The 13,355-nt window shown below is 46.9% G+C and overlaps 1 protein-coding gene across 1 annotated transcript in view; it reads right to left on the reverse strand.

The window, feature by feature from the left end:
• Fbxw8 (F-box and WD repeat domain containing 8) overlaps nt 1-4,004 on the reverse strand; it is a 99,332-nt gene extending 95,328 nt beyond the window's left edge. The window contains exon 1 of the mRNA XM_041648318.1: nt 3,640-4,004. Within this exon, the coding sequence (XP_041504252.1) occupies nt 3,640-3,951 (312 nt within the window). The 5' untranslated portion in view covers nt 3,952-4,004. The remainder of the gene's footprint in view (nt 1-3,639) is intronic.
• Nucleotides 4,005-13,355: the final 9,351 nt, after the last annotated feature.

The raw sequence follows: 13,355 nt of genomic DNA on the forward strand, positions 1-13,355 counted from the left end.
CCCCAATTAAATGCTTTTTTTCTAAGAGTTGCCTTGGTCACGGTGTCTTTTCACAGCAATGTATGACAGTAATTAAGAACCTTAAATATAGAAAACTGGACAGTTAAGAAAAAAATCCTATACTACCCACCATTTAATTCTGGTTGCCACCATTAAACAAGTCATCACAAAACCATCTGGTAAGACGTGGAGCAAAGCCCTAATGAACTACAGTCGAGGCCCCAACCCCTGCTCAGTTGCCCATGTGACTCCTGTGCACTGTGGGGCTCACACTCACTGCCACAGGCATCTGAGGCTTTTAAATGAATACTACTGTCATTTCTTAGACTGAAGGTACAGGATGAACTCACTGTCCCTTAAAAGCCAAGTAGCCCTGAAAACGGCTATGGAACAGGCTATTTCAATGTTAGGAACATTGAAGCTACTGTCTCTAAACCACTGGACAGCAAGCACCAAGCTCAGGCTTCAACTACAGCACTCAAGAGGTAGAGGCAGGAAGATCAAAAGCTCAAGGCCAGGGATGGGGCAATGGCTCAGTCAGTAAAGAAAGCATTTGTCCTGAAAGCATGAGGACATATGCCTGTGACCCCAGAGAAGGTGAGAAGAGAAAGAAACAGACACTGTAGGATCCCTTTCTTCTCTCTCTCTCTCTCTCTCTCTCTCTCTCTCACACACACACACACACACACACACACAGAAAGAGAGAGAGAGAGATATTGATGCCAGTCTGAGTGACACAGTAACACCGTCATGGGGCTGGAGAGATGGCTCAGACATCAAGAGCACTGGCTGCTCTTCCAGAGGTCCTGAGTTCAATTCCCAGCAACCACATGGTGGCTCACAACCATCTATAATGAAATCTGGTGCCCTCTTCTGGTGTGCAGGCATGTATATATAATAAATAAATCTTTTTTTTTTTTAAAGCAAAGTCTGCTCTTCTAGAGGACCCGAGTTCAATGCCTAGCACCCATGTCAGGTGGCTCAACCTCCCGTAACTCCAGTCACATGACTTACTGTCTCTTTAGTCCACAGGTGTCACCAACTGGGATGTTGGTTGCTGCTCAAAAGAGCCCCTAACAGTACCTAATGAGGAGCTTCTGAAAAGGCGGGAGTCCAGGGACAGGACACGGGTCAAGCTTTTGCCAACTCCATAGGAAATGTAAGGCTCGCTATGCCTGGACTTTCCCCCTAGGTAGACCCCTTCCGTTTTAGGACACTTTATTTCTGTTTTGGGGATGCTGTTGGCATGTGAGGCCTGGAAAGTCTTGTGTATGGGATTTAGGGTCTATCTTAGTTGGGGTTTATTTGGCTTACACTTTCATATTGTAGTCCATCACTGCAGGAAGTCAGGACATGAACCTGAGGACAGGAGCTGATGCAGACGCCATGGAGGGGTGCTGATTACTGGCTTGTTCAGACTGCTTTCTTTTTTTTTTTTATTTTTCTTTTTTTTTATTTTTTTTATTTATTATTTTTTTTATTTTAAATTTATTTATTTATTAAAGATTTCTGTCTCTTCCCAGCCACCGCCTCCCATTTCCCTCCCCCTCCCCTAATTAAGTCCCCCCCCCAGCCCGAAAAGCAATCAGGGTTCCCTGTCCTGTGGGAAGTCCAGGGAACCCCCCACCTCCATCCAGGTCTAGTAAGTTGAGCATCCAAACTGCCTAGGCTCCCACAAAGCCAGTACGTGCAGTAGGATCAGAAACCCATTGCCATTGTTCTTGAGTTCTCAGTAGTCCTCATTGTCCGTTATGTTCAGAGAGTCCGGTTTTGTCCCAGGCTTTTCCAGACCCAGGCCAGCTGGTCTTGGTGAGTTCCCAGTAGAACATCCCCATTGTTTCAGTGTGTGGGTGCACCCCTCATGGAAACAGAGAGGGAAATTAGAGAAGCATCACCTTTCACGATAGCCACAAATAGCATAAAATATCTTGGAGTAACTCTGACCAAGGATGTGAAAGATCTATTTGACAAGAACTTTAAGTCTTTGAAGAAAGAAATTGAAGAGGACACCAGAAAATGGAAAGATCTTCCTTGCTCCTGGATTGGGAGGATCAACATAGTAAAAATGGCAATTCTACCAAAAGCAATCTATAGATTCAATCAGACTGCTTTCTTATAGAAGACCAGCAGCCCAAGAGTGTTCCCACCCACAGTAAGCTGGGCCCTCCCCCATCAATCACTCATTAAGAAAATGCCCTACAGGTTTGCCTACCGCTTAATCCTATGGAGGTATTTCCTCAACTGAGGCTCATTCCTCTTCTTAACTCTAGCTTGTGTCAAGTTGACATAAAACTATGCAGCTGCAGCTGAGACTATCTTAACCTCCACAGATTCTCAAACATTAGACATGGCCCTCCTTCCCTGGGTTGCTGATTTAGCAGGTCTGAGAGGACCCAGGAACCCACAAATCACTAAAGCCTCAAAGGAGGCCAGCTCAAACTTCACCTGGACAAGTCAAAACACAGGGATCCACACAACCCCCAGAATGTATCAGCTGGGGTAGTCCCAGGGAGACTGCAGAAAATGCTGCCTTTGAGAGCCTTCCTTAGGCATATACCTGATATCGTGGCCACTTTAGAATCAAGGCGGAGCACAAGACAGGACGCTTGATTTAAAGGGGAACGGATTGAAACTCAAAATAAAAGCTACTAGTGTCATTTAAACAAAACTGTCCATTGCATAACATTATCCATTTTTTTAAAATAATATATATATATATATATATATATATATATATATATGTCTGCATAAGGGTTGCACTCGTATGCAAATGCCCCCGGAAGCCAGACACATCAGATCTCCAGAAACTAGAGACACAGGAGGTTGTGAGTCACCTGACACAGGTACTAACTAGGAACCCAACTCTGGATAGACAAGCAGTCTGCCCGCTCTTAACTACCGAGCCATCTCTCCAGTTCTAGCCCATCATTGCTCTATACAACTTCCACTTACAGGAAAGTATTCCCTACTGGAATGCTGTGGAAATTTTCTTTTAACCTGGTTTGAATGAGGCCATTAAAGCCTTCCATTCTGGCCTAACTCTTAACCTGGGAGCCACGGATCCTTGTCAGGGGGTCTTGATTTGATTCTCCCAACTTGGTAAAAGATGCTGGCATAAAAGCCTCCTGATTCTCCGAGGCTGCCCTCCAAAAGGTAAGAACCTCCTAAGGATATTAACCAAAGGATTCTTCTTCGTCGTGGTACTTTCGTTTCTTCTAAATGAAGTTTTGTTGGATTTGTTTGTTTTGTTTTAGTAACACGGGAAGTAAGGAAAATCAAATAATATAGGAAGGGGAGACTATTAAGTCTGTCCTGTGCTTTTTCCGAATCTTCTTCTAAAGTCAATCTTACAACTTTAAGGATGTTTCCAGGGCAGGATTTCTCAAGCTCACATGTAGTCACTTTGTGGGACGAATCTCTTTTTGGGAACTCTGTTCTGAGCATTGCTTGTTCGAAACAATCCTCTACCCTCTTGCAAGCCCAAATGCACGCACACACCTACTGTCAACACCCAAAATTGTTTGCAGGCAAAACTCCCAGGGGCGCCCTGGGTGTACAGGGTCCCTGCTGTGACCGCGTCGGCACCTCCTTGGGGGGGGGGGGGGGCACAGGGAAAGTCATCTTGCCCTGGCCACTCACCAAGTCGCGGATGAGCTGGTCCACCAGCGGCTCAGGCTCCTCGGCATCGCGGTCCGGGGGCGAGCGAGAGCGGCTGCTCGCGTCCCTCCTGTCGGCACGGCCGGGTCTGGGAGCCGGGGGTCGGCCCGCACCCTCCAGTAGACCCTGCGCCAGCGCCAGATACCCCGAGGCCTGCTCACCGCGCGCCCCCGCCTCGGGTCTCCGCGGCCGCCGCTCCCCGGCCTCGAGCCGCCGCCGCCGCCTCAGCGCCTGCGACTGGGCCAACTCCTCCTGCCAGCGCCGACGGAATTCCTCCAGGCCGTGGTCGTCCATGCTTGACGCTCCCGGGCCTACGCGTCACCCACGGGCCGCCAGCTGTTAGCGGACCGTCCATCCGCAGGAAGTGTCCGCCGCTGGCCGGAAACTTCCGGGAATGTGGCTCTTAGGTTCCGGGCGGCCACGCCCCTCCGCTCTGGCATCCCTGGGTTTTTGTCACCTTTGCACCAAAGAAGCACTTTTCCTTCGTCCAGCAAACCTGCTTTAAATGACTGCTATATACATATTGCAAAGATAGCATTTATTTTTTAAGTACTTTTTTTTGTAGTGTGTGTGTGTGTGTGTGTGTGTGTGTGTGTGGTGTATGTGTGGAGAGAAAGACTCGGAGGCGTCGGTTCTTTCCACCATGTGGGCCGCAGGGATCGAACTCAAGTCGTCAGTCTTGGTAGTAAGCATCCTTTTCTGCCAAGCCAGTTCAACTTGAAGTAAGCATTAAGATTTACACACAACACACCCAGATTCAAGTAAAACGGAGGTAAATATATATATATATATGTGAATGTCTGAATCTATGGGAAAGGTTATGTAGAAAAATAAGAATTAACAAAGTGATTGACACAGGAAGGGGCCAATTAGTGATTAAGGATAGGCATGAAGTCCTGGGCTCTCTAAAGAGATGTCATTTAAGCTAATACTGGCTAATAAAGAGAAAAATCAGCCACAGAAAATCATCAGAGATTTCCAGAACCACACGTCTAAAGGCAGTAAGGTGGAGAAGTATCTGTGAAGGAAATTTCTGGAAAGAAACCCCACTTCCCACTGAATCTTCCACTAAAGGTTGATTAGCTGGTCAGAACCTCAGTGAGTGTGGGGAGGTTGGAATGTTGCGAGTCTAGAGCCTAATCATTGTTTGTCTTGGGCTATCATCAGCCCTCTTCTTAGCCATTCCTCTCTCACCTCTGGGTCTAGACTGTCAGGTGAAACCTTTTGATATATTAGCTTAGCTCCTATCTTCTCCCAACCCCAAAGATCAGAATGTCACCAGATAGCATCCCCACATTGCTGCAACCAGCTACCTGATATTTCCAACAATGTATGTTAAATGTGTCTTGATTTTTTTTTTTACATATTTTCTTTGTTCTTTTCATGAAACCTCTACCACATTGGAGCATAGAGTTTGGGTGACCTAAAGGGTCAGTTTATATTTTGACAACATGATGTTAATGTGGACCAAGATAGCAAGGGCTGGGTATGGTGGGGGGGGGGGGGAGCACACTGAGTCAGCACAAAATGGCTGACATTGGATGTCCTTGGAACTCAAAAGTAAACAATGATGTCATCTTTTATACAACCGCAACTGGCAAAGTGACACTTTTGTATGGGCTCTGTGTTAACATAGCCTGAGTTAATACAGCTTGAACCGTCACAAGTTAGCCTGTGAGTCGGTCTGGAGGCCTGTGTGCCAGTTTGGGTGTGGCCTGGGGACATCAGTGTGTGCCTGGGTGCCTGCGGACACCTAACTGACTGCTAGCTTGCCTGCCACCTGTGCTGTGGATATTTTGATCACACTCTGCCACTCCCAAGACTGTCGATGAAGTTTACCTTGAATCAGAGGGTGAGCTAGCTTTGAGCTGCCTAGAACTAGCCATAGAGATTCTGGGGGACTCAGGACATATAGAGAGGCACAAGAGGTAGTAGGGAGGAGCTTAGGAAGATTCAAGGGCCCTTTTGGATCGAGGAAGGGGAGAGAGAGAGGAGGTCACTGGTCAGTTCACCACCGCTTCTCTGATCAATTGGTTTTTACCCTGATATCTGACTCTCGAGTTTTATTTAATAATTGCTTCACACCTGTGTACTGGCGAATGAAGTCTCTCATCTGCCCTCCGCTCTTCACAGTCTCTCCCCCCACAGCCTCCCGCCACCCTCAGCCTTCCCTGGCATCAGAAGGCAGTTCTCACACCACAATCACTCCTGTTTGGCTCCAGAATAAGCTATGTCACCCTTTGAGGTAAAGATTGTTTGTACATTGATATGGCATTGGATGGCGTCCCCACCTCCATAATGGTGAGAGACAATGACCCTCACTCCACAGTAAGAGCACTGGACACTTGGCCCTACAGATTACTGCTTTGCATGGCTGGGCATCTGATTGAATGCAAAGCAATTCTGATTGAATTGAAGCCTGAATACAAGCAAGCCCCTTCCTCTCCTCCCTCTCCTTATCCTACATCATCTGTCTGTTACTTCCATCATCTTTCTTCAAACAAAAGCCATGTGTGGGTCATGTCTACATTTTACAACCTACTTATTTTAAAGCTCATCAGATGAGTGGCCTTGCATGCAAGCTTGGCTGCGAGCAATGTTCTGTTCTAAATTTCCAGTGTGTGGCGGGGTTAGTGAGACTAGCAGGCATTGACGGGGCTCTGGCCTCTAGAGTCTCGTGTGTTTGCTCTCTGGTAGCGAGACCGATGCTGCCTTGAGGCACCTTTGTAAACAAAACCTGTAGAAGTTATTTGTTACAGTAATGCCCAGCCCCTTCCCTGAGCACCTTGATGACATCCTCTCACCGTGAGCTGCGGAGAACCCACTAGAAACTTGCCTATTCTTATTCACGTTCTGAGTCCATCATGTCCCCCCTCTGCTCATCCCCCAGCATCACGTATCACAACACACAACACAGTTGTTGGTGACTTCATTTTAGCGCAATTAGTCCTTGAAGATGATCAGCTCTCAGACCGGAAGCTGGTAATGAGATGTATGGTAACTCTTTATGGATGAGAAAACCCAAGAATAAAGACTTGAAAAATACATCCCAAAACACATGACTGGTAATTTGCAAACCCAGGGTTCTACTAGGGTATTTGTTTGTTTGTTTGTGGACTCTAGAGGATGGTGACTCAGTTAACCATTAAGTCACCCAGCCCACATCTAAGCCAAGTAGGACACTGGATGGCTTTCTCTACCATGTTCATTTGTTTTCGCCTGTAGTGGAAATAGCAACAGGGTCATGGAGCTGTAGAGGTCACGCAGAGAGTAAAACACTTATGACTCCTTCAGAGAACTCAGATTCCCAGGACCTATGTCAGGCTGCTCACAGCCGCCTGGAACTCCAGCTCCAGGGGATCGAATGCCCTCGGGCCTTCAGGGGCACCTAATGCACTCAGTGGACATAGATGTGCATAGAGACACATTTTAAACACACAGGGAAATCCTTTAAAAAAAGAACAGTAAGTTTCAACAAGCTGATTGAAGATAGACAGACTGACGGAAAAGGACATTCCACCACACTCTTTTCCAGACAGCCACTTCTTTCAGCATTTTTACTTCCGAGGACTTATTCTAAGAAAGTCATGTAAACAAATAAAAAGAACATGGAGAGGTGTTAATAATAAAGAACACTAGCAACAATCCTTACAGAAGCACCACTGGGGGACAGTAAATTGGAATCAAGTGATGTAAATGTCACAACTGGGACATCTGTTAAATAAATCATGCCTGGGTCAAATAGAAGAAAGATCTAGAATGCCAGCTCCATGCAAACCAGAGGCAGGATCTTATTGCTTCATTTTCGGCACTGGAAATGGCACCTGGGACATGGCAGCTCTGTGGAGTGGGAGAATAACGTGAGCCAAGTAATAGGAAATGCCTGCATATTACCTTAAGAGAAGAAGATGTAATCCTGACTCTGGAGAGATGGCTCGGGGTTTAAAAGCACTGGCTGCTCTCCCAAAGGACCTGAGTTCAATTCCTGGCACCTACAGCCCAGGGGATCCAATACCCTCCTCTGGCATGGCGAAGATGGGGCCTGTGAGTCTGTGGGCATCCCTTGGTTTCCTTATTTAGTCACCAGGCTTAAATCATGGAGTCCCCACCCTAATGGCCTTCATTGTAGCCTCCTCCCTGAAGCCCATCTCAAAACAGCATAGTAAGGGCTGGAGAGACAGCTCAGTGGTTAAGAGTATTGCCTGCTCTTCCAAAGATCCTGAGTTCAATTCCCGGAAACCACATGGTGGCTCACAACCATCTGTAATGAGGTCTGGTGCCCTCTTCTGGCCTGCAGACATACACACAGACAGAATATTGTATACATAATAAATAAATAAAAATAAGTAAATAAAAAAACAGCATAGTAAGTTAAGTTTCCACACACATAACACCTTACATGGGAATTAAATGTCAACACAGGAAACCTTAGCTGGGGGGGGCACTCAAACCATGTCCAAACCATAGAAATACACTGTCATCTCCACTGTGAAAAAAAAATTAAGTTGTCTTTTTCCAGAAAACCTGTATTGAATCTTTTTTCAAAGATTTTATTTATTTACTATATACAGTGTTCTGCCTGCATGTGTGCCACCAGAGGAGGGCGCCAGATCTCATTAAGGATGGTTGCCAGCCACCATGTGGTTGCTGGGAACTGAACTCAAGACCTCTGGCAGAGCAGTCAGTGCTCTTACCTCTGAGCCATCTCTCTAGCCCCTATCTCGAGTCTTTTTTAAAATTTATTTTAAAATGTTTTCATACAATATGTTTTGGTCATACTCATTTCTCTCCCCCAACTTCTCTCAGATCCTCTGTCCCTACCAATCCCACTTCATATTCTCTCTCAAAAAAGCTAACACAAAATAAAAAAAAAGCACAATACACACACAAACAGAAACAAAACGGAAAGGGCCCCATTTGTGCTGGTCCACTACTACTGAGTGGGTGGCCTGTCCTGGTGTGGTTGGTACCCAGGGTCACTCCACTGGAGAGAACATTGATTTTCCTGCTCTCAGCAGCTATCAGTTGCAAATGGTTTCTTGATTAGGGGTGGGGCTTTGAGCCCACTTCCCCTTCACAGTGCTGGGACATTATATTGTTGTTTGGTGTGTGTGTGTGTGTGTGTGTGTGTGTGTGTTAGAATGAAGAATATACACCTAAATCATAACAGAAGAACTCTCCAGCAAAGATAAAAATGAAGACTTTGTGATAGTTGTCATTTCTGAGACAAAGGCTCACTCTGTAGCCCAGGTGGTATGGAACCACGTAGCCCAAGTTAGCCTTGAACTCATGGAAATCCTCCTGACTCAGACTCCCAAAAGCTGGGATTACAGTTCCAAGCCTGCGTTTTTTATCATCTGTACATTGTGGTACATATCCTGATGTTTCCAGAAGGCAGAGCCTGGGGGGGGGGGCTTTGAGAAGCTAGTCCATTTGACAACGTGGCTACCAGAAGTGGGGATGACTGGCCCATGGAGAATTCTTGAGTTGGTCCTACCATGAGCGAAATGAGCTCCATCCCACTAGTGCCTTCAAGGATGCCTGAAGAACACAGCTCAGTGAGATAAGAGCTGGAAGCAGCTACCTGGGGATTCTCCTCCTTCATCAGAGAAGGTCAGCCTCCCACGTCAGGCCTGGATAGCAGTAAATGGGTTGCCTTGGACACCCGTACCATGGCAGGAAAGATGCCCTGGGGCAAACAGTAAGCGATACTATGTGTGGCTGACCATAAAGGTTTCTGGGTTGCCCGTGCCCAAAGCCAGCTGCTTCAGTGGTATGTACAGTGGGTAACGTTTTTCTGTGATGGACTTATTCTTTGAAGTACAAGAAGGGACTCAGTCCTGGCAACTGATTTCTCCTGGGGGTCAGGATCTTTGTGGGTTCATTCTTGTTTTTTCTTGGCGCACAGACATGCCCCACCTTTTCCTGGTGAACTTGAAAACCCACTTGTCCTCAGAGACCCTGAACAGCCCCAAGGTGTGTCACTTGTAAAAGGCAAAGCCACACCCTTTCCAAAGACATCCCAAGTGTCCAACTCAGCAACTGCCACAGGGGCTACACCTTGGCTTGCTCGTGTCCCTGGCCACTTAGTGGCTCTTGTTGGGTTCCGTAGCCACCTCAAGGTGTGGAACTGTGGCTGCTGGCATATGGTCAGTGATGTACTAAGAATAGAACAAAGCCAGGCGTGAGGGCTCACTTGTCATCCCAGCGCTCAGAAGTCTGAGGCAGGAGAATAGCAAGTTTGAACCTAGCCTGGTATATACACGGAGTGAGGAGAAGAGTGGAAAGAGAACAGGAGAAAGGAGGGGAAGGAAGGGGTGGAGAAGAGAGGGGAGGAGAGGAGAAGGAGGGATAGAGGACGGGAGGGCTCTGATCCATAAGTCTTGGCAGATGGAGACATCGTCAACCAAGGGCTCCATGCCAATAGAGCTATGTGGGCCACCTTCAGACATACTGCACATGCACCTTTGAAGCCCAGCCCTTCAGTTACAAGCACCAGACCCCAAGTCTCGCTGACTTGCAGAAGAGCTGCAGTTAAAGGATGTCAAGCATAGAGAAATCTAAAGTCAAGCATAGAGAGATCCTCCAAATGTCAAGACTCAGGTCTGGCCCGTGGCTGTCATCACAGAAGCCCAGAAGCCATCTCTGCAGAGTTCACTGGCCACCGGCAGTCCATCTCCTGGGACAGAGTTCAGTCGTGACCCAGCCCACCCAGGCAGTCACTGGGTGCTAGCCCTCTGTGCAGCCTCCTCACACTGGAGACTCTCCTGCAACCCCAGCAGTCTCCAGATGGTCCTGGTGTTCAGTCCAGGCAGGGAGCCTGAGCCACATGGCCAGCTCTTGTGTGGATTGGGACTGGGGGGAGGGGATAGCAATCAGCGGGATTTCCAGAAGTGCTTAAAATAGGGGCGACAGAGTGTCCCCCACAGGCAGGGTGATAGTAGGTCTTGATGTCATATAGGCTGGTGAAGCACACCTCTGTGTCTGTGGGGCTGTTTCCCGATAAGACTGACATGTGAAACAGTATCTGGGGTAGAGGGGACCTGCCGTAAGTGGGGGGACACCATTCCAATGAACAGGACAATTAAAGGAAGGGGGCATGCAAGCCAGTGTGGCTGTCGCCATTGCCTGCTCGGATCAGACCCCAGTTTTTCCAGTCGTCCACATCGGACTCAATACCAGCGACCCTTCAGCCATCAGCACTGGCTTGGAATTGCTGAGGCATCCAGCCTCTCCGACAGAACTGTTTTTTAAACATCGTTACATTTCCCAGCGCTATCTCACAAACCAATTCAATTGCTCTTCTTTAAAACATACACAGTCGACAGGGGCTATACTGCCCAAACCGCCTCTCTCTTCCTATCCCATTCAGCTTACATCCAGATCCCCACACCCCCTGTCTCCCTCCCTCCCTCCCTCCTTTGGGGCATAGCGCCTCCCTGCCGAGCCTGCTAGGGCGCTGGGACCGAATCCGAACCGGGAGGACAAAGGGGTGGCCGGTGGCCGGTAGCTCCTTTGTTCCCATAGCCTGCCCGCAGCGAGCAGGGTGGGCCCTTTGTTCGTGAGCTAACCATGCAGCGCGGAGTTTCGATCTGGGCTCTGGGCACCGAGTGAAACATCATTGTGGTGAGTGAGTGCTACAGCATCTGGGAACATACCTCAGCCCGCCCACACTTCCTGGCCATCCTACAGGGGCTATACTGCCCAAACTGCCTCTCTCTTCCTATCCCACTCAGCTTACATCCAGATCCCCACACCCCCTGTCTCCCTCCCTCCCTCCCTTCTTTGGGGCATAGCACCTCTCTGCTCAGCCTGCTAGGGTGCTGGGACCGAATCCGAACCGGGAGGACAAAGGGGTGGCCGGTAGCTCCTTTGTTCCCATAGCCTGCCCACAGCGAGCAGGGTGGGCCCTTTGTTCGGGAGCTAACCAAGCAGCGCGGAGTTTCGATCTGGGCTCTGGGCACCGAGTGAAACATCATTGTGGAGAAACATCTCTGGGGAGTGACATCACTGGGAAGGTACATCAGTGGGCAAGAAGACCTGATCCTGTAAAAGAAGATCCAAAGGGGAGTATTGGGAGGAAGAGATGGGCAGACGCCAATGCAGGAATTCTCCCAACAATCTGAAAAACAACATGAAACCACCAGAAGCCAGTGACCCCACAACAGGAGGACATGAACACCTTAATCAAGAAGAAGTAGAAAAAACTGACTTCATGAAAATGATTGACACCCTTAAACAGCATATAAAAAACGCCCTTATAGAAATGGATGAGAAGTATAATAGAAAGTTCGAGGAATTGAGTAAATCAGTGAATGATACCCTAGGAAACCAAGGAAAAACAATCAAGCAGATAAAGGAAACAGTTCATGACTTGAAAACTGAAATGGAGGCAAAGAAGAAAACACAAACAGAGGGCCGGCTGGACATGGAAAATCTAGGTAAACGAATAGAGACTACAGAATCAAGTATAACCATCAGAATACAAGAGATAGAAGAAAGAATCTCAGATTCTGAGGATAACAGAGAGAAAATAAACACTCTGATCAAAGAAAACAGCAAGTCCAACAAACTCTCATCACAAAACATTCAGGAAATATGGGACACAATAAAAAGACCAAACCTAAGAATAATTGGAGTAGAAGAAGGAGAAGTGCAGCTCAACGGTACAGAAAATATACTTAATAAAATTATAGAAGAAAACTTTCCCAACCTGAAGACAGATGTACCTATGAAGGTTCAAGAAGCATACAGAACACCAAATAGGCTGGATCAAAAGAAAACATCCCCTCGCCATATAATAATCAAAACACAAAATATACAGAATAAAGAAAGAAAATAAGAGCCGCAAAGGAAAAAGGCCAAGTTACTTATAAAGGTAAACCTATCAGACTTACACCTGACTTCTCTATGGAAACCATGAAAGCCAGAAGGTCCTGGATAGATGTTCTCCAAAAACTAAGAGACCACGGATGCAAGCCCAGACTACTATATCCAGCCAAACTTTCATTCACTATAAATGGAGAAAACAAAATTTTCCAGGATAAAAACAAATTTAAACAATACGTAGCCACAAATCCAGCCTTACAGAAAATAATAGAAGGAAAATCACTAACCAAGGAGTCCAACAATGACCAAAATAACTCAGACATCTAGAGACTCTTCACCAGCGCAAATCAAAGAAGGAAAACACACAAACCCTACTACTAAAAAAGTGACCGGAGTTAACAACCACTGGTCATTAATATCACTTAATATCAATGGGCTCAACTCACCTATAAAAAGGCACAGGCTAAGAGATTGGATAAGAAAACAGGATCCAGCATTCTGCTGTCTACAAGAAACACACCTCAACCACAAAGACAGGCACCTACTCAGAGTAAAGGGCTGGGAAAAGGCTTATCAAGCAAATGGACCTAAGAAACAAGCAGGTGTGGCCATACTAATTTCTAACAAAGTTGACTTCAAACTTAAATCAATCAGAAGAGATGGAGAGGGACATTTTATACTCATAACAGGAACAATTCATCAGGAAGAAGTCTCAATCCTGAATATCTATGCCCCTAATATAAAAGCACCCACGAACGTAAAAGAAACATTAATAAAACTCAAGGCAGCCATCAAACCGCACACACTAATAGTAGGAGACTTCAACACTCCTCTCTCACCAATGGACAGGTCAATCAGACAGAAACCTA

The sequence above is a fragment of the Microtus oregoni genome, unplaced genomic scaffold, assembly GCF_018167655.1.
Source record: "Microtus oregoni isolate MIOR12 unplaced genomic scaffold, Mior012 000003F_ref0000135, whole genome shotgun sequence".
Lineage (NCBI taxonomy): Eukaryota > Metazoa > Chordata > Mammalia > Rodentia > Cricetidae > Microtus > Microtus oregoni.